General features: G+C 52.8%; 2 protein-coding genes across 5 annotated transcripts in view; one reads left to right on the forward strand and one right to left on the reverse strand.

Moving 5' to 3' along the window:
* Positions 1-3,310: 3,310 nt before the first annotated feature.
* FOXA3 (forkhead box A3) lies at positions 3,311-9,957 on the reverse strand. Its single transcript, XM_040252492.1, has 2 exons — positions 9,763-9,957; positions 3,311-4,979 (listed from the first exon to the last, which is right to left on the reverse strand). Exons 1-2 carry the CDS (start codon positions 9,829-9,831, stop codon positions 3,993-3,995), a joined length of 1,056 nt encoding a protein of 351 aa, XP_040108426.1. The 5' UTR covers positions 9,832-9,957; the 3' UTR covers positions 3,311-3,992.
* A 741-nt stretch (positions 9,958-10,698) lies between these two features.
* The window catches only part of SYMPK (symplekin), a 33,154-nt gene continuing 23,744 nt past the window's right edge, over positions 10,699-20,108 (forward strand). The window contains exons 1-8 of one of the 4 annotated variants that reach the window (XM_040252493.1): positions 10,782-10,882; positions 14,505-14,655; positions 14,862-14,985; positions 15,111-15,176; positions 16,429-16,482; positions 16,577-16,650; positions 18,360-18,486; positions 19,109-19,358. In XM_040252493.1, the coding sequence (XP_040108427.1) occupies positions 14,881-14,985; positions 15,111-15,176; positions 16,429-16,482; positions 16,577-16,650; positions 18,360-18,486; positions 19,109-19,358 (676 nt within the window). In that variant the 5' untranslated portion in view covers positions 10,782-10,882; positions 14,505-14,655; positions 14,862-14,880. Of the gene's footprint in view, positions 10,883-14,404; positions 14,656-14,861; positions 14,986-15,110; positions 15,177-16,428; positions 16,483-16,576; positions 16,651-18,359; positions 18,487-19,108; positions 19,359-20,108 lie in introns of all 4 variants that reach the window. The other 3 variants (XM_040252495.1, XM_040252494.1, XM_040252496.1) reach the window with 3 other exon arrangements.

The following is a 20,108-nucleotide window of genomic DNA, read 5'->3' on the forward strand; positions in this document are numbered from 1 at the left end:
CCTGACACGCCCACCTGTGGCCTGGATGGTGAGTAAAACACATGGGACACCTGGGTAGATGGTGACACATAGGGGGACAGACACAGTGACACACAGGGACAGATATAGGCAGACCCAGAGCGTCCGAGACATAAACAGACCCACAGAATGCTGTAATAGACACGGTGACAGACACCGGCACACAGCAGCAGGCAAACATGGCGTTGAGCTTAGACGCAGCGACAAAACACAGAGGCCGAGGACACAGTCAGACACGCTGCAGACAACGGCAGCGCGGGGACATGCGTGCAGACACCGCAACACAAACACCCACGGAAACCCAGCAACAAGACCCTGACGCCGAGACACACGGGCGCACACCACACACGCTCACACACTGACCATGCCGATCACGGAGTAACACGGAAGCCTACAGACGCCGTGACAGCCACACGCTGACACCAAGGGACACGCTGCCATTGACTCCCGGACTGCTGGCTTCTGGGGTGCCCCTCGGCGTCCGGCTGCGGGGTGTGAGCGGGGCTGAGCATGGGGGAGGGCTCGGGGCCCCAGGGCCCCGCTGTGCTGCTCTTACCCCTCTAGAACAGCGCCCTGATTTAGGGCCCCTAAATCAGGGGTTCAAGTTCTAGCTCCCCACTCACCACCTGTGTGACCTTGGACAAGTTACTTCTTCATGCCTCAGTTTCCCCAGTAATAAAATGGGTGGTGGGAAGGACTGGCTCCATTAAATCTCAGGTGCTTCCACGATGCCAGACTCGTGGTGAGCCTTAGTAACTGTTGTTATTATTCCCTTTCCTTCCTTCTTCGCCATCATCATCTCACGTTTTCTGAGGCAGGTGGCTCTGCTCACAGCAGGGACCCTGCCTCGCCCTCTGTTTCCCCACCCACGGGCTCCTCCCTTGGACCACGTCACCCACAGCCACAAGCCATGCCCAGGTCCATCTGTCCCAGCCCAGGCTTCTCCGCGTCCCTGTGCTGTCCCTCCATCCCTGACCCCCAGCGTCTTCATGTCTGCCCATGCGTCCCATGTGTGACCGTGGTACTTTTCCATACTGGCCGCCCGCCGGCTGTCCCTGGGGTGGGGGTCACACCTGCCCACGCCGGCCGAGCCAGTGGCCACCAGACACCCTGACGGATGGCCCCACCCTCCCCCCAGGACCCTACAACAACACCCGCCCCTCCGGCCACCTGAGGTCCCCACTGGGGCGGCCTGAGGCCTGAGCCTGGGGACAGGAAGCCCCAGGCCTGGCCGCCCTGAAAGCCTCTTTCAGCCTGGGCCTCCTCCGGCCGCCACCGACTCCTCCTGCGGAATAATATTTGGGCTGTTGGCCGGGGGGCGGGGGCCAGATCCGGAGGCCGCCTGGGAGAAGCCAGAAACCGCAGGGCTTCCTGCCTCGGGCCGGCCGACTCCGGGAGAGACCCCCAGGCCCGAGGGAGGGGGGCGGGCACCAGGGGAGACTGAGGGCCTTTCTCTCGGCACCAGTTGTTTTTTCCAGGAACCGGGAGGAATTCCCCAGCCTGCCCAGGACAGCGAGGCTGGTGGGACGGCTGACGGGGAGCCAGCACGGCAGGGGGTGGGGGGGGTGACACGCAGCCGGCGGGGCGGGCATGGTGACAGAAATAGAGGGCCTGGCCTGCGAGGTGGCAGGTAGAGGCGGAAACTCAGGGAGCCGGGAGAGGGAGGCCAAAGGAGGAGGAGGAGAGAAGCCGGAGAATCAAGGGAGTGGAGGGAGGCAGACCCCAAGAGAGGAAGACTTAGAGCCCCAAGGGAAGGAGGAAGCATTCAGAGAGGGAGGGAGGGACAGACTCAGAGGAATGGAGAGGATGAGAGAGAGAGCAAGGCAGAATATTCGAGAGACAGATGCACAGAGGATGTGCGAGCTGCCCACAAACCAAAGGACAGAGATTAAGACAGAGACAAGTAGGGACATAGATGACACTAGGGGACAGACAGATGGACACACAGGAAGTGGGAGAAACACCCCTCTCCCTTCTGTCCTCCGACTGTCTCTGTCACTTGCTCATACACACACACACACACACACACACACACAATGAAACAGCTTTTGGTCTTTGAATGGACTGACTAAATGAATGAGTGGCTACAGAGCCAACGGCCATGAAAGGCAAATACAAACTAAGGAAAAGACACCTGCTCCAGCCAGCCTGGCGGCATGACCTCGGCCCCGGCCTTTCCCATTCTGGGCCTCAGTTTCCACCCTGTGAAATAAGGGCCGTGAAGACCACACCTGTGTTTCCCAGAGAGCCATGCCCTCGGTAACACTGGAGCCACAGATACCAGACTCAGAGCCTAGGCAGACTCAGAGACCTGGACAAATAGAAGCCCCGAGACCCCAAACCCAGAGGCCCCCAGAAGCCCCCCAGTGCCCAAAGGAAGAGTCAGCTCCTTTCCCCCACACCTGCACGTGAAAGAGACAGAGACACTCGAGCCAGCCAATATACACTCACACACAGCCTCAACAGTGACAGGGATGTGGCAAAGCCAGGCATAAGTCACAGACATAACTTTTTGAAAGACACACAGACAGATGCTGACTCACAGACGTACACATGAAACGCACAATGACCCACAACGCCAGTGTAGGCGTAGGTAGACTCTCTGAGGCAGCAGGCAAGTAGACAAAAGGACTCACGGAGACACACATCCAAGTGTGAGACCCAGAGGGTCCCAGGGACAGGTGTAAGAGAACCACACACACAAAGCACAGGGCAGACACAGAGAAGTCTGGTATCCTGAGACATCTCCAGGAAGCACACGGAAGATGGACATAGAAACTAACACAGTTAAGGGATACAAGCCACAGATAACACCCACAGCAGACCACGGGGACCTCAATGGCTGTAGCGATACCCTATGACCCACAGAGGCACAGGCACATGGACGCGTGCACACACACACACACACAGTCTCCTTCAGTTGGCACCTCGTTTGTCCCTCCTCCTCCTCCTCCTCTCCAGCTTCACCAAAAATTGAGCGGTCCCAGGGCTCTCTGAACCTCAGTGCTAGAGGCATGTTTCGAGAGAGTGGGGGCGGGGAGATGGCCTTGGTCACTTCAGAGCCACCTCCGCCTGCTGCCCCGGCCCCACGGCTGCGGGGGCTGCTATCTGTGAGCAAACTGTCCTTGGGGTCAGGGACAGCAAAGAGCCAAAGGTCAGGTCGATGCCTCCCCCAGCCCTTCCCCCAGAGGCAACCAGCTCTTGGGGGCAGGAAGGAGAGGGGACAGGACACAGCAATTCAGTTGTTTCAGCTTCGAAGGGCCCACTGGCTAAGGAAAAGATACATTCAATAAAGAGGCAGAAATGGTGCCTTTAATGGTCAAACACAGCCAGTAACCCCCTTCCTCGGCAAGAACCAGACTTTAGTAGAAATCCTCCACACCCTAACCAGTCCTTTCTGGTTTCTCCTGGATCAGAGGGAGAATGGGCTCCAGGAAAAAAAAAAAAAAAAAGGAGTATCCTCATCTCTACCCCTCACTCAGCTCACACCAGAGACAGGGATGACACGGCCAGCACCGGGGCTGTGGTGGCCACTATGTTGCACAGCGGTACCCGGGTGATGGCAGACGGTCAATATGGTGGCCATCACAGCACCCAATGGGCCAAAGAAGACGTAACCAAAACGGTGCCACCATCGCATCCAGAGGCTCAGCCGAGAGGCTGGGCATCACAGCACCTGAGGAGCCATCAGAGGGTGGCCATCTGAAGACCCAACAGGTCAACCTCATCACATCGATAAGTATGGCCGTCTTCACAGTACTCAGTGGGCCCACCACGATGTCATTGGCAGCTATCATAGTACTCAGTGGATCAACACGATGCCCAGTGATGGCAGTCACCATAGTGAGCAGTAGGCGGACCAAGATGTTGACAGACTGGACGAGCAAGGCGTCCGCGGGGAAAAGGTCAGGCCCCGAGCCCGATGGTATCAGCTACAGCCGGATCCCACCCACCACGCTCCCACCCCACCCCTGCTAGGATGCGTTAAGCAGAGAGCGGGAATAGAGGCCCTGGTAGTAGACCCCAGGCTCCCCACCCTCTGCCCCGTAGCCCCCAAATCCCACGTCCAGCTTGGGGGGTGCTGGCGACTGTTCCGACATCAGGTTGTTGATGGAGAAAGGGTGATTGAAGTTGTAGGGCGCATCCAGCTTTAGCTCCCCTGGGAGCTCCAGGCCGGGGAAATAGGGTGTGGAGGGAGCAGCGGGCGAGCCACAGTCCAGAGCCCCCACTTCGTCCCCACCCTGGGCCTCCGGCTCCGGGGGCGGGGGCTGCGGCTGCGGTGTGGAGGCCACAGTGGCGGCAGGGGCGGCGGCCGCGGAGGCCGACCCCGCACTGTTCCTGGAGGCCGAGCTCCCGCCGCCCCCTTTCTTCACCTTCTCCTCCAGCTTGAAGCGCTTCTGGCGGCGTAGGTAGCAGCCGTTCTCAAACATGTTACCTGAGCTGGGGTGCAGGGCCCAGTAGGAACCCTTGCCCGGCTTGTCCGGGGAGCGCGCCACCTTGACGAAGCAGTCGTTGAAAGACAGCGAGTGGCGGATGGAGTTCTGCCAGCGCTGCTGGTTCTCGCGATAGTAGGGGAAGAGGTCCATGATCCACTGGTAGATCTCGCTCAGGGTGAGCATCTTGCCCGGCGCCTGCTGGATGGCCATGGTGATGAGCGAGATGTAGGAGTAGGGCGGCTTGGCGTGGGCCAGGGGCCGCCGGTACCCTTTCGGCATCTCCTTCCCGTGGACCAGCCCCGGGCCCGGGCCCGCGTACCCTGAGCTGCTGCCCCCACCAGTGCTGGCACCCAGGCCTGGGAAGGTGGGCCCCAGGGGCGCTGTGGGGGCTGGGGGCGCCAGGGGTCCAGTGGGCAGTGGGGAGGCAGGGAGCCCCCCTGGGGGGTAGGGAGAGCTCAGCGGGTTCAGGGTCATGTAGGAGTTGAGGGGGGCCATGGTGGGTACTGGGGTCACCGGAGAATAGACCTATAGGGAGAGAAGGAGAGACGGCAAGTGGTGAGTCTCTGTTGGTAAGCAAAGCGTCGCTGGGCCCATTTTGGGTCCCTCTGTCTGTGCGTCTTGCTCTTCCATTGTTACCTGCGTCTGTAAATGGCTGTCTCTTCAAGTCTCTCTCTCTGCCCCCTCTCCACGCACCCCTCTCCCTGACCCATCTCCCACATCTCATGTCCTGGAGTGCACATGCTTTAAGTGGTTCTCAAAGTGTGGTCCAGGACACCCTGGGGAGTTGTCTGAGACTCTTTTTTGGGGATCAGCGAGGTCAAACCATTTTTGTATAATGCTAAGATATGGACTAACCTTTTTCACTTGGTTACTCTCAGGAGCGTACAGTGGAGTTTTCCAGAGTCCACATGACATAGAATATTGCAACAGACCAAACGTAGAAGCAGCTAGGAAAATCCAGCTGGCTTCTACTGAACCAGACACTAAAGAGACGGGCAAAAATGCCACCGCACCACTCCTCCCCGTCAATGTCCTGAAATACAGTTATTTTAATAAAAATACACACTGCTTATACTAACACATTGTTGCTATTTTTAAATGAATGAATACCTATTTTTAAAATGTCTCAGTTTTCACTTTGAATGTGGTAACAACCAATATAGCCCTGATCAATAAAAACTGTTTGGGGTCCTCAATAATTTTAAGAGTGTGAAGAGGTCCTGAGACCAAAAAGTAAAAAAAAAATTGAGAACTGCTGATTTATCTAATAATGGAATCTACGTGTGTACTTTCTATCCATCTTTTAGGTTATAAAATTATAGCTTTATAAGTCAAAGCACCTGAAAATCAGAAATTACATATTTCCACCTAATATATGTCATTTGTTTATTAAATGTCATCAAATCTAAGCTTCAGCAGTATTTTAAGTGTCAATTAGAATGGAAAAAAACATTGTCAATTATAATCTCCAGACACCACTGACTGTAAAATCCATTCCATTTTCAGAAAGGTTCAAATGGGGGAAAAACATGCATCTTCGCTCAGTGAAATAAGGTAGACATTGCTATGTCTTTGTAAGTAACTATCTCCTCTCTGAAATATTCAACTGACCACCTACTGTGTGCTGGGCACTACTCCAGGCACTTCCCAGGAAAGTTCTGCTCTCATCCTTGTGCCACACTATGGGGGAGGAGCTATCATGACACCCATTTTTCAGCTGAGCAAGCTGAGGCCCCAAAGAGGTTGTCCAGGAGTCACACAGCAAGGAAGGAGAAGAACTGGGATTCTGAATCCAGGCAGTCTGGCTCCACATGGGTGTTCTAGATCGAGCTATAAAAGCAGTGACTAAGACTCAGAAATGCCTGCTCTCAGGGAGCTGTCAGTCTAGCAGGAAGTGAACAAGTAAGGAAAGTACAAAGCTTGGTGGATGGGGACTTCTCATTCTGTGAGCATTTATCCCTTTCATCCAGTCTTCCATTCATTCTCTGGCAATATTCCATCTGTCTGTCTGTCCTGCTTCCTGTCCCAGGGGGGTAGGGTTGGTCTCATGGCACTGGGGGTGCTGCTCTAGCTCTGATGGGAACCACCACTGAGTCAGTGTGTCCCATCTCACCCCTCTGTCACTTAAGAGTCTGCACAGACCAAGGCCCAGAGGGAAAAAGGAACTGCCAGGATCACTCGGGGAGCCGGAGACGGGTGGTAACCAACCCCAGGTCTGCATTCCAGTAGAGAAACTCTCCCCTGTCTTTTCGCGTGTCTATCCAGGTAGCTCTTTCTACTTAGGTCTCTTTGACTCTCTCTGTTGGCATTCTATGTGTCTGTTCATCTCCTTCCCCATCTCGGTACCTCTACACTCCTTCCCTCTCTCCCTCCCTCCTCTGTCTCTCTCTCCCCTCCCCACCCCTGCCCCCACGCGCTCTCCCTTTATCTCTGTCTCTCTCCTCCATCTCTTTCTCTCCCTCCTCTGCTTTTCTTTTCACATAAAAAGACACTCACAGCCCCCACCTCTCTCTTCCTCTGCCCCCGCCCATCTCTCTCACACCTCTTTCTCCAGTCCTTGGAACTCTCTCTCTGATTACCCCCCTCCTTTCCCACCCACCCCTCTTTCTTTCTCCTTCAGTACGTCTTTGCATCTCTCTGCCCCTTCCCTGGGCACCACCTTCTCTCTAGAAGTCTCACATTGAAATTGGAGCCACAGCTATTCCCCTCCCCCATGCACTGGTCTCCCCTGTGGTTGGCTGGCTCTGGTCCCTCCCCAAAAGTAAGGGAAGAGGGTCCTTTGGAGAGAGGGGAGGTGTCGGAAATCAGGGGGATCCACAGAGAGTTCCTGAATCCCTCTATGACCCCTGACATTTCTCCAGCTCAGTCAGACTCCTGTATCGCAGAGGAAGACAGACTGGGACCCCAGAGCCCTTCTTTTCTGGCTCCCCACCCACACGGAAGTCCTTCTTGAGGTCTGACCTCAAGCCTCCAGCTGCCCTAATCCACCGTCAGCTTTCACACGCCCCGGGGCTGGGATGAACCCCCAGTGTCCGGGTCTGAACCGGATCTCCCCTGTGAGGGCGGGGCTGAGACTGGGGGGGAAGCCCTGAGGGGACCTGCACCCCCACCCCAGGAGGCTGGAATTTCTCCCCTTTCATTTCCTTATTGTCTCTGGAGGAGGGTGTGACAGGGAGCAGAGGGAGGCGGTGTGAAGCCAGAAGCTAGTTTCTAATCCTGGTCCCAGCCTAGGACCTCAGGTGGCCCCTACACTCCGAGAGGCTTTAGGTTCTCCATCTAGAAAATGGGGTGGGGGGAGCAGTTGGACCAGCTGACTTGTGAGAACTGGGGGGATGCCTGAGGACTATAACTTTCCAATTTCTCTCCAGACAAAGAGCTAGCCTGGTGGAGGGGGGTGCCATGACCCCAGCAGAAGGGTGTGGTGGGCAAGAAGCAGTGTGGGGTTCCCCCCAGTGCTCAGTTGCTGAGTGAGTGCAGAAGTTTCTCCTCTCATTGTTCTGACCCAGGTGGAGGAGGTGATTTTGTTGATGGGAAGGTTGAGGAGACCCTCACACAGTACGTCCATTTCCAGCCCCCTACATGTCATCTCTTCCAAAATATGCCCCCAAATGATGACCATCTCTAGACTGTCCCTCAATTTCAGAGACAACTTCCACACACCTTGTCCCCTAAGCTTCAGGCTGTGCCCCAAATAATGACTCCTTAAGCCTAGAGCCCCGCCATTTACTTTTTAAGATACACCTCCAAAACACTGATTTGTAGTTGGTATCCTTAGAGCACACCCCCAGGATCTGAACTATGCAAGGCGTTCAGCTGAGATTCTCCTACTGCCTGGAAGCCTCCACCACCAACCTGGTCTCTGCCTTCCCCACCCTAGAACCAACATCGCCTCCACCTCTCAACGCTCTCAATCCCTTCCCTGCCCCACCCCACGTGCACCTCACACCTCCACAGCCCCAGGACTGGCCCCTCCTGGGCACCTTGCCAAGCCTTGCAGGCCTGGGTATCCAGGAGTCCCACCCTACAGCTTCAAACCCCAGACCCAGAACTCAGGCACGCTGGGGCCCATGTAAACCCCAGATCTTAGTGTCTTTGGAGAACTCAACCCTTGCAGTCCCACATCCCACCTCAAGCCCACAGTCCCCATCCAGGTTAGAAACCCAAGTATCCAGACCCCCATAAACTTCTGGCTAGGACCCTGTCCCGCCTCCACTTCATAATGTTGACTAGAGAGGAAGCAGGCTAAGACGGAGTCCTTGCAGCAAGAGGAATGCAAGTTAGACCTGGGGAAGGACTTTCCATCAGCTAGGGCAAGCGAATTATTATTCTCTGCCCCCTATTCCAGGGAAGTCTCGTCCTGTCCGAGATGGGACTGGTGAGGACATTAGCAATTTGTGGAGATCAGTGGAAGGTGGGGTGGGTCGGGGGTGGGCGAAATCTGAAACCCTCCAGACTCCAGCAAGGAGAATCCCTGCTGAGGGTTTCTCTAATAACACTTAGACCCCTGAAGTTCAGCTGGGAGGGGTGAGGGTCAAGAGTGGGGACCTGCTAGGTGGAGACTGACCCCCTCTGCTGCCAATGCTGTTGCCCCTACCCCCTGCTCTCAGGATCCCGACTCTGACTGCATCTGGCCCCTTATCTATCTGAGCCCCAGCTCTTAAATTACCTGTTATTTCACACTCCCCAAACCAAGCTTCATCTCTGACCACTTTCATCTCTTATTCTTGAGCACCTACCCCTATTTCTAACTTTAAAATAGAACTCAACCCCAATCCTTATCCCAGAACCCCAATTCTTACATCTACCCCAGACCCCCATCTTTAACACTAAAATTCTAACCCTGAACTCTCAACTCAGACTTCTCTTAATGGTGACCTCCCTCTCCCATCTCTTATTCACTATATTTCTCCCTAATTTTGAACCCGGTTGCCTAATCCCTCAGCTCTGTCCGTATCCCGGAGCTCTGATTCCTATCTTTGGTTTATTCATTTTAATTCCTTTTACTTTGGGTCCCTGACACTCAGCCCTCACGTATGAGCTATGACTTGACCCTTGGCAGAATCTTCCTTACTCCCATTTAAGCCCTCACTCCGACAAGCCTGCCTAAACCGCGCTCCCATGCATTGTCCCCCGTCTCTGACTCCTTACACCTGGTCTCCGTGTGTCCAGTTCCCCCGCTCTCAGGTTCTATTTGGGGCCACCGTTGGAGTCCACACCCAGGACCTAACCCCCATTTAACCCGGCACCCTGATTCCTGCCCGCCCCTCCTCCCCCGCCAATTCCCGCTCCGCCATCCCCGAGGACACACCTCGCCCGCCTCCGGGTAGTAGCTCCACTCGGCCAGGTCGTGGGCCTCCATCTTCACCGAGCCCAGCATCCCCCGGGCTTGCGCCCCCACCCGCCCCCGCTCCGGCCCGGGGAGAACCGAGAGTTTCGGATCTCTCGGCCGGCACTGCCCGAGTTCCGACCCGCGCCCGTCCGTCCGACCGCCCAGGGTCCCAGTCGTCCCGGGCGCCGCGGGAGGCGGCCACGCTTTATAGCCGGGACACCCCCGCCCTCGCCAGCCCTGGGCTCCCCTCCCGCCTCCCCGAGGGCGGTGCGCCCGGATTGGGGCGCCCCCTGCGGGATTGCGAGGAGACAGACCTCAGGCGCCGGGATCCGCAGCCCGAGGACGAGAGAGCTGGGGACGGCTGCAGAGTGAGGGAGCTTTAACTGGGAAACAATTGCTCATTCTAAAAGCCTCGAGGGCAGAACTTTAGGTCGCTTCTCCTTAGGGTTTTCATCATCTCAACTGGAGCAGGCGAACAGCCAGCAAGACTTGTTGGAGTGGAAAGGGGGCTCAGAGCCGAGTGGTCTCCAGAGGTCCCGCTGTGTGACTATTACTATAAGGACCGGTAGGAGACCCTCGAAACCACATTTCCCTTTGGACGGACTGGAAGACTGAAGCGTCTGATAACTGGAAGTGCTCCAGATTGTGTAAACGGCCAGGACAAAAGGTAGAGGGGATCGGGGCCTCTGCTCAGATCCCGCTGAGACCGCAGACAACCGGCAAGACCTACAAGCTTCGCCTACCCGACTCTGTTCAATCTAACATCAGCCGTCCAGGGAACCAGAGTCTCCGTGAACTCCATTTCCCAGAAGCCTCCAGCCCCCTTTCCGTCCCGCCCCCTGTCACAGGACTACATTTCCCAAGAGGCATGGCGCCCGAAAGCCGGAAATGAAGGTCTGCCCGGGCTTCGCAGAGGGGGAGGGCGGAAGGCCGCTCGCGCGGTAGGGGCGGAGGCGCTGGTACAGAGTGGACTCCATTTCCCAGCGATCCGCCGAGTGCTGTGATTGCGTAGTGTCACGGCGGCAAGCGGAAGATGGCGGCGGCGTCTGTGAAGAGGTGCTGCTGAGGGGGCGCGAGGGGGACGGAAGCCGGAGCCGCGGTGAGCGGGGGGCGAGCAGCGTGGGCGCCAGAGACGAAGGGAGGAAGGACTCTGAAAGGGTAGGAGCGCTGTCGGGGGCAGTGAGGACACTGAGAGGAGAAGGGAGCAGTGACGTTCGGGACCCCAGTTTCTGCCCAGCTTTTGGACCCTTCCGTGGCTCCCCAGTACCCTCAGGGCAAAGTTCCAGCGTGGCCGCCAAGGCGCGTCCGCACCCCCCGGCCTCAGCTCTACCAATTTGCTGGTCCCTCTTTTCGCCCAGCTGCACTGGCCTTTCGATTTCCTCAAACTCGCCATACGCTTTCCCGCCTCAGGTTTTTTGCACATGCCGTCCCCTCTGTCTGCAACATCCTTTTACTAATTCCGCCTGGCTGACTCCCATTCATCTTTCTGATCTTGGCACCAACGTCACTTCCTCTGCGAAGCCCTCCTTTCCCGCCCTCCGTCCCGAAATCCGCCTGTTGGACGATCTCATAGGTCGCTGTTCCTTTCCTTCATGTCACTGGGGGGTCTCACTTGTTATTGAATCTTTATTTGTGTGGCTTGTTAGTCCTGTCTGTGACCGTGAGCCCCACGGTGGGAGGGACTGGGTGTCTGTCGGTCTCCGCTGTGTTCCCAGCACTGCGGAATCGCGCTGAAAACTCCCAGTTAAGGTTCGTTGAATGAATGAACGATTCTCAGGGGGCCACTCTGTGTATGTAAGGGAAGTCGTCGTACTCCAGGTGGGAGTGGGGCGGCAGGACTCTGTAAGGAGCACAGCGAGACGGAAGGGGAAACGATGATTATTGTTGATAGCAAAAGACTACAAGCCACCCCCAGATGTTCTTTAGTAGGGAGACTGGCAGGGAAAAAACGGATAGCCGTCAGAAAATAAAATTCATGGAACTGTAAAAAGGAATGAGGGAAGGGGGTAAAAAAGGAACCAGAGACAAAGAATGTACTGCAGCATATGTTAAGGGAAAAGCAGAATGGAAAACAGTGCTTATCATATGCTTCCTTTTTGACAAAAGTAGAGGAAATATTTGAAAGTGAAAGTCGCTCAGTTGTGTCCGACTCTTTGCGACAGTCCATGGAATTCTCCAGACCAGAATACTGGAGTGGGTAGCCTTTCCCTTCTCCAGGGGATCTTCCTAACCCAGGGATCGAACCCAGGTCTCCCGCGTTGCAGGTGGACTCTTTACCAGCTGAGTCACAGGGAAGCCCAAATGAAATATGGATATACATTAAAAAAAAAAAAAAAAAAAAACAGTGGAAGAGGAAGGACACCAGGTAAAAAGTTTGGGTGACTCAGTGTATTCTCATCATGAAAAGAGAAGAAAATTCATCATGAAAGCATTCATTGTGTTCTGCTGGGAAACAGCAGTATACTGAATTGTTGGGTGGCCATGACCTTTAATTTGCATGAACAGAGCTGGGGGGCAGGGGAAGCAGTTCTTTTTAGAGAGGCAGTCCAGTGCACTACTGAGAAGGCTAGGTTCTGCAGCCAGTCTGCTGGGTCTGCATCTTACAAGTTATGAGCCTTTGATCAAGTGATTTTGCTTCCTTGGATTTCATATATCCACATCTGTAACATGAGAATTGGGACTTCCCTGGGGGCTCAGTGGCAAAGAATCTGCCTGCAGGGCAGGAAACTGAGGTTTAATCCCTGGGTTGGGAAGATCCCCTGGATGAGGAAATGGCAACCCGCTCTAGTATTCTTGCCTGGGAAATCCCCTGGACAGAGGAGCTTGATGGGCTATAGGGTGTTGTGAGGTTTAAATAAGTTACTGGGTGAGAATTGTGCCCAGCGCATATTAAATGTTCAATAAATATTAGTTGTTATTTTTCAAGCATTCCCAGAGCCAAAGGGCAAACTAGGGGATACTGAGGGATACTAAGCCCAGTGATTGTTGAAGCCCTTTGACATTTACTCAGCAGATTTTTTTTGTTGTTGTTATCTTTTGGTCACACTGCGTGGCATGTACGATCTTAGTTTCCTACCGGGGATCAAACCTGTGTCCCCTGCATTGGAAGTTCAGAGTCTTAACCGCTGACCACCAGGGAAGTCACACTCAGCAGATTTTTATTGAATACTTACTAGATGACTTACTTGGTGGCTCAGACGGTAAAGCGTCTGCCTACAATGCTGGTGACCTGGGTTCAATCCCTGGGTCGGGAAGATCTCCGAAGAAGGAAATGGCAACCCACTCCAGTATTCTTGCCTGGAAAATCCCATGTATGGAGGAACCTGGTAGGCTACAGTCCATGGAGTTGCAAAGAGTCGGACACGACTGAGTGACTTCACTTCTCCTTCTTGACTTGGTGCCAAGCACTGTTCCATGCTGGGGATAAAGTGAACACACACACCTCTTCCCTCATGGAGCTTATAAATATGTAGTGTGTTTATAATGATCCATGCCATGGAGAAAAACAAAGCGACACAGACGGTGAGGGAGAGTAAATGGAAATTTGAAATCAGATGGTCAGAGAAGACCTCGCTGCTGGGATATTTGAGTTGAGACCTGAAGGAGATAAGGAGGAAGGGAGCTGTGGCAGTATCTGAAGGGAGGGGTAATCCAGGTAGAAGGAAGAGAAGCACAAAGGCTTAGAGGAAGGGGTATGTTGGTGCGATGACCAGGAGGCCAGAGTGACTGGAGCAGAAAGAGCCAAGAGAAAGAGCAGAAACAGAAGAGCCAGCTCATGTGAGGTCTGCCCGGCCGTGGTGAGGACTTACTTTGGCTTTGACTCTAAGCAAGATGTGGGGGTGACAGGCAGCAGGGAGACCAGGAAGGAGGCTGTTGGACAGTCATGCATTCAGCAGATACCTGTTGAGTATAAACTGCTGTGTACGGTATATTATGGTTCTTTCAAAAGATGCATCTTTTTCACTTCCTCAAATTATTAACAGTGTTCTGCAATAGCCTTCAGATCTCTTTCCCTGCACGTGAACATAGCTGTACTTATGCTTACTATGTGTGTTAACTCATCTAATCCTCAGCATAGTTCTGGGAGATCACCACTGTTGCCATCCCTGATTTACAACAGAGACAGCTGAGACCCAGCTGTTTCTTGCCTCAGGTCGTTCTGTGTACATACGTACACAAACTTGACAAAAATCAGTAGAATCGTATACATGCCTCTGTGAGGCAGCAGACTATCACTGTCATCTTTTCATGATGATAATTCTTTGAGACCCATCTTTTTTTCCCCATTTCCTCCCTTTTCTACTTTTTGGGTTTTCCTTCCACTCGTTTTTTATTTTTTAACAAATACATATATTTTTCCTTTCTTTTGTGAAAAGAGAACATAGAGTAAAGATTGCCTTCACTTTGTTTTTAATTTAATATGTGCTGGAGCCCACTGTTTATCAGCACACAGAGAGATTTGCCTCATTCCTTTTTACAGCTGCGTAGTATTTTATTTTGTGGATGTATCACAGTTTTTCAGCCCGTCTCCCTGTTTGAGAAGACTCGGGTTGACAGCGGTCTTTTGCTACTGGGAATAGTGTTGTAATTGATATCCTTCTTATTTCTTGATTTTTGCCAGTGTGACTTTGGGAGAGATGTCCAGAAATACCCCCCACTTCTTTTGAAACACAATGTCATAAAATTACAGAAAATGGCAGAAGTATAATTTGTTTGATTAGGCCTTCTCTCATGTATTGAGTACTTACCTACTGTGTGGAGGACCCAGCTGGAGAGACGAGGGGCACTGAGACCAGAGGGCTGCTCTGCGTGCATCTCTTCAGTCCTCCAGCAGTTGTTTGTGGTCAACCTGGTCTCTGTAAAGTACTGGAGATGAGGCTTGGTTCTCCATGGGGGTGCAGCCTCTTAGCCGGGAGACATCAGTCTCCCCCCGATTACAGCCCCACAAATACATACAGTCAGATCCAGATTCTGGAAGGAGGAGGGGCTTGAAAGGACCCAACAGGCTGGAAAGGAGGGTTGGGTCCTTCACAGACAGTGGAGTAACGACCCAGAGCTTGCTCCATCCTCCCCTCCAGCGGGTACCGGGCCGCAGCCATGGCAGCCAGCAGTGGGGACAGCGTCACACGCCGGAGTGTGGCCTCACAGTTCTTCACTCAAGAGGAGGGGCCGGGCATCGATGGCATGACCACATCAGAGAGAGTGAGTACCGAGAGAGAGGTGTGGAGTGGGGAGGCCCGGGCCCTCTCTCGGGGCACCACCCCTAGCTGGAAGATCTCAGGAGTGCCATAGGAGCTGGGCTGATCTGCCTTCTACCCTCCTTCCAGGTGGTAGATCTCCTGAACCAGGCGGCACTGATCACCAACGACTCAAAGATCACAGTGCTCAAACAGGTGAGGGGAAGAGGGTGATGCTGGGCTAAGCAGGACGAGAGGAGCCGGGATGGGAGCCTCGGCAAAGAGGGCACGGGTACTGGCGCTAGCGTCCACGTCTAAGCGCTCGGGCTACGGCACTCAGCGCTGCTCGGCCACACCATCGTGTAATTCTCACAAAAGCTCTCTGAGGCAGGGTAATTTCTTCTCTGTTTTACAGAGAAAGAAATAGAGTCTCAGGGCTTAAATTAGCCCAAGGTCACTCTGCTAGGACCTGACAGAATTAGGACCTGAATGCTGGATTCAGACTCCAAATGCTATGCTCTTGATCCTCAAGTTTCTTCTCCACCAGAGTCCTGTCCAGTGGGGAAGACCTGCAGGTGACCCAACAGTGGGGACTCAGAGTGGGCAGGGCTGAGACGGAGGCGCCTGGCGGGGTGTGGGACCCAGAGGGGGCTTCTGACCCAGCCTAGTGGCGGGCAGTCAGGAGGGCTTCCTGGAAGAGGGATGTCTGAGCTGAGACCTGGAGGAGAAGGAGAGAACCAGGCCAAGGGAAAGAGGGAGAGTGTCTTGAGCAGAGGGCAGAATAGCTTGTACAGAAGCAAGAGGATGAGGAATTAGGGGGTGCTGAGTGAGGTTCAGAACAGGAGGCAGGTGGAGTTCAGGGGACCCCAGTTCTACTTGTTCTGCACATGGCCTTGGGTAGCCAATGCCACCTCAGCAGTGAGTGGGGTTCTCACGGGGCCTCCCTTATGGGGTGGTTGTCAGGGCTGTTCACCAATAGTGCCTTGGCTTGTAGGCACGAGATTCTGTGAGAGTGTTTTTGGGAGGGGCTTATTCCAAAGAGCCTGGCAGGTATTACACAAGGGCCTCAAGAAATGGGCTTTCCCTGTGATAAAATGCCTGCTGAACTGCAGCAGTTGAATGGGGAGTAGAAACAGAAGGCATGGAGAGAATTGCTGGATGAGCCTCAGGAAGGTAGGAGTCCCACGGCACCTCTCACACGCTCATGGGTCCACCAGGACCTGCGCCTTGTAGCATCTTCTTGAAGCCTCACAGTAGCCCTGTAAGCTATTGTTTCTGGTTCCCATTTTACAGAAGGGTAGACTGAGGCTCAAGGGAAGCCGCTTGCCTAGGCCATGCTGGGAGTTGAGCTGAACCTGAACTGAATGTATATGCTGCCCCCATGTGGGTTTCTCCTCTGCGCGCCTGTTTGTACTGACCAGCTCCTGGTTTTATATTTGTGTCCCCCTCTTTCCCCATCTGCCTCTAGGTGCAGGAACTGATCATCAACAAAGATCCCACACTACTGGACAACTTCCTGGATGTGAGTGGCCAACAGGAGAGAAGGGGTATGGGTGTGGGGATAAGGGAGGGGATCCTGGTGCAACTCTGACCCACCTTCCTCCTGACCCTGGCAGGAGATCATCGCTTTCCAGGCAGACAAGTCCATCGAAGTGCGCAAATTTGTCATCGGCTTCATCGAGGAGGCTTGGTACGGGGTGCTGCCGGGCACGCGTGGGAGCACCCCTACTGGAGTCGGCCTCTCAGGCTCCTGGCCTGGTCCTGCCCTGAGAGTCTTGCCCTCTGCTTCCCACACGCATTCTCCCTCCGATTCCCCAGCAGATACTTAATAAGGTCCAAATCTCGGACTTGTCCACTATTCCTCTGCTTCTTCAACACTTCACACCTACATCATCAGTAAGGACTGTCGACTCTGCCTCCAGACTGTAAACAACATCTGACCATTTTTCAGCCATTTCCCTTGCTGTACCAAGTACTTTTTTATTCGATCCTCACACATGGGATTATTTGTTTGGCCCATTTAACTGAAGAGAAAACCGTGAATCAGAGAGGTGAAGTGAGTTTCTTAAGGTGACACAGCCAGTATGTGGCAGTGCTGGGATTTTAACCCATGTCCATAACACCATTGCCCAGATTCTCAATCTCCCATGTTTTACTGGGAGAATTTTTTTTTTGTCCAGTTGAGGTATACTTGATTTATAATAATATATTAGTTTCAGATATACAACATGGTGATTGAAATTTTTTATAGACTATATTCCACTCAGCTATTATAAAATATTGACTATATTCTCTGAGCTGTACAATATATCCTTGAAATTTATCTATTTTATATGTAGTGGCTTGTACCTCTTAATCCTCCTACCCCATCTTGCCCCTCCCCCATTCCCTCTCCTCACTGATAAATGCTAATTTTGTCTTTTTTTAACATGTTAGCATATATAGCACTTTTGATTTTTAAAAATTTAACTTTCTCCAAACAAGCAAAAAAGAGTGATATTTTTTTGAGGTATAGTTGATTTATAATATATTAATTTCAGGTAAGTAACATAGTGTTTCAGAATTTTCATAGATTACTGGGACAATCTGTGGTATGTTTTCTGAGTTTGCCAAAACACTTTTTGTTCCAGATATGTATCACATGACTGCTATGTGCCAGGCATTTGTGTCAGGCTATAGAAATAGAACTGGATAAAAACAGATATTGTTTCTGCCTTCATGTAGCTGATAGTTGAGTTTCATATTTTTCGACTGATTAGCTTAATATTTAACTTGAGATTGTAACATGATGTAAAAATACACATTCTGAGCTCTGGGTGTAGCCTTGAATTTATTCATTCACTGAACAAATATTTATTGAAGGCCTTTTCATTCTTTGCTTCAACAAGAAATGAGAATCTGCTAGTACCCAGATGGGAAAGAAGCCCCTACTTTCAGAGCCCTCCATCTTAGGTAAAGAAATTAGTAAACAAAACTCATGATTACATAAGACAGAGTGCTTTAAAATATTAATGACTAATATTTGTTGAATGCTTTCTTATACCCTTCTAAGAACTTTACATGTATTGTTGCAGTTTTCACAACAGGCCTCCAGGTAGGAACTATTCAAAATGAGACAAAGGTGCTTGTTCAGATTCACACCAGTGGTCTGGCACTGCTGCCTCTTAGGTGAACTGTGGGCCCTAATAGTACGAGAGAGTGGGCGTTGCAGGACCAACCTGGACCATGTTCGAGTGCACCTGTGTCCGAAGGTACCAGATGCTGGCAAACACGACGGGTGCCTATCTGCATTCCAGTCTTTTGACACACTGGCCCTGATTTCCCTTTCCTTGCAGGCCGCAGGCTCCCATCACCTACGCAAAGGCCACCTTGACCTTGCCTTTCTTCTTCCATCCCCAGCAAGCGAGACATTGAGCTGCTGCTGAAACTGATCGCGAACCTCAACATGCTCTTGAGGGATGAGAATGTGAATGTGGTAAAGAAGGCCATCCTCACCATGACCCAGCTCTACAAGGTGGCCCTGCAGGTAGGGGTCCCTGCCCGCCTGGGGTTGCCCCAGCCTGACAGGCCTCATTCGCCTCTTAGAGCCCACAACCAGCATCAGATCACATCTTCCAAGGTCAAGATGTGCTGTCAATCTTTAGGGACAGACAACGAGGGGCTCTAAATTGTAATGGCCCAGGAGTTGCCATTAACCCATCTTTCCCTGCATCCATCCATCCATTTATGCATTCCGCAAACGGTCCCCGAGAACCAGGTCTTGTGACCAAATGGGCCAGCTGGGTCCACACTGTGGTGTGATGTACATTAACATTATTGAGAGGAAGAAATCCATTTACTCTCTTGCCACCACCTTGAGAGGTCGGCATTGTTGTTCCTTTGGCCTCTTTAAGATCTGAGCCTCCAACACTCAGCCTTGTCACTACCTCTGAACCTTATGAGGGCAGAACCAGGCCTGGCCTGGTCACCACTGGGTCCTGTCCCCCGCATCACCTAGCCCAGGGCCGGGACGGAGTTGTAACTCAGTGAACATGTCCCCAGTGAATGTATTTATTATTGCTGATGGATCTCTGAGTTGTGGTGGAGTCGGTGATTGGTGTCTTCTCCCCATCTGCCTGTCTGTCCACCCCTCCCCGGCCCACACACAGTGGATGGTGAAGTCACGGGTGATCAGTGAGCTCCAGGAGGCCTGCTGGGATATGGTGTCGGCCATGGCTGGGGACATCATCCTGCTGCTGGACTCTGACAACGACGGCATCCGTACCCATGCCATCAAGTTCGTGGAGGGCCTCATCGTCACCCTTTCGCCCCGCATGGCTGACTCGGAGGTGCCCCGACGCCAGGAGCACGACATCAGCCTGGACCGCATCCCTCGTGACCACCCCTACATCCAGTACAGTGAGTGCCCTGTCAGCTGGTCCCATTGGCCTGTCACTGCACCGGCTCCCTCCTCCTCCTCCTTCCCCCTCTCCCCCTTCCTTAGTTTTTCATTTCTGGAGCTCTGATGCCACGTTCAGATCTCAGCGTTACCTCTCTTACTCACGTGAGCTGGGGCAAATTACTTCTTTCTGAACTTTGTCTTGCTTTTGTAAAATGAACGTGGTAGTAGTACCCTTCCAGGCTTGTAGTGCTGTTCCATGAGAATGTGAGCACTCAGTAGTAAATACCAGCTAGTTACACAGTTCTTCTGATTGCAAATTATAAAAGTAGTACAGGCACGTTTTAGTGTCAAGCAATAAATATGGAGGAGTAGAAAGGGAAATCACCTCCTTCCCCAGTCCTGCTTCTCAGAGGTGAATACCGCTAAGAGTATGGTTTCCTTTCAGGCCTTTTCTGTGCAGAGACGGGTATTAATATGTGTGTGTTCGTAGTTTCTGTGCTTGTTGGGTTTGTTGTTTGCAGAGAATAGGGCCCTGCTTAACACTTCCAGCTGAGAGGCAGGAAAGTGTAATGGCTTGTGTTTGAATCCCTGCTCTGCCTTTGAGCACCCGACCTGTTCTCTCTGAGCTTGTTTCTTCATTGGTAAATCCTGTGTCATTACTGTGGCATCTCCTTTAGGGTGTTAGCATGAGCTTTTGGTGAGTTTATATGGCTGGCATAGTAAGCGTTCCACAGATATTAGCTGTTCTTCTGGATTGTTTGACCACG

Source organism: Oryx dammah, unplaced genomic scaffold (genome assembly GCF_014754425.2).
Source record: "Oryx dammah isolate SB20612 unplaced genomic scaffold, SCBI_Odam_1.1 HiC_scaffold_13, whole genome shotgun sequence".
Taxonomy (NCBI): Eukaryota; Metazoa; Chordata; class Mammalia; order Artiodactyla; family Bovidae; genus Oryx; species Oryx dammah.

Excerpts from the sequence above, each read along its gene's own strand:
- FOXA3 (XM_040252492.1), bottom strand. The coding sequence starts at position 9,831 with ATGCTGGGCTCGGTGAAGATGGAGGCCCACGACCTGGCCGAGTGGAGC. Across the intron at positions 4,980-9,762 it reads ACTACCCGGAGGCGGGCGAG|GTCTATTCTCCGGTGACCCC; the intron begins GTGTGTCCTCGG and ends CTCTCCCTATAG.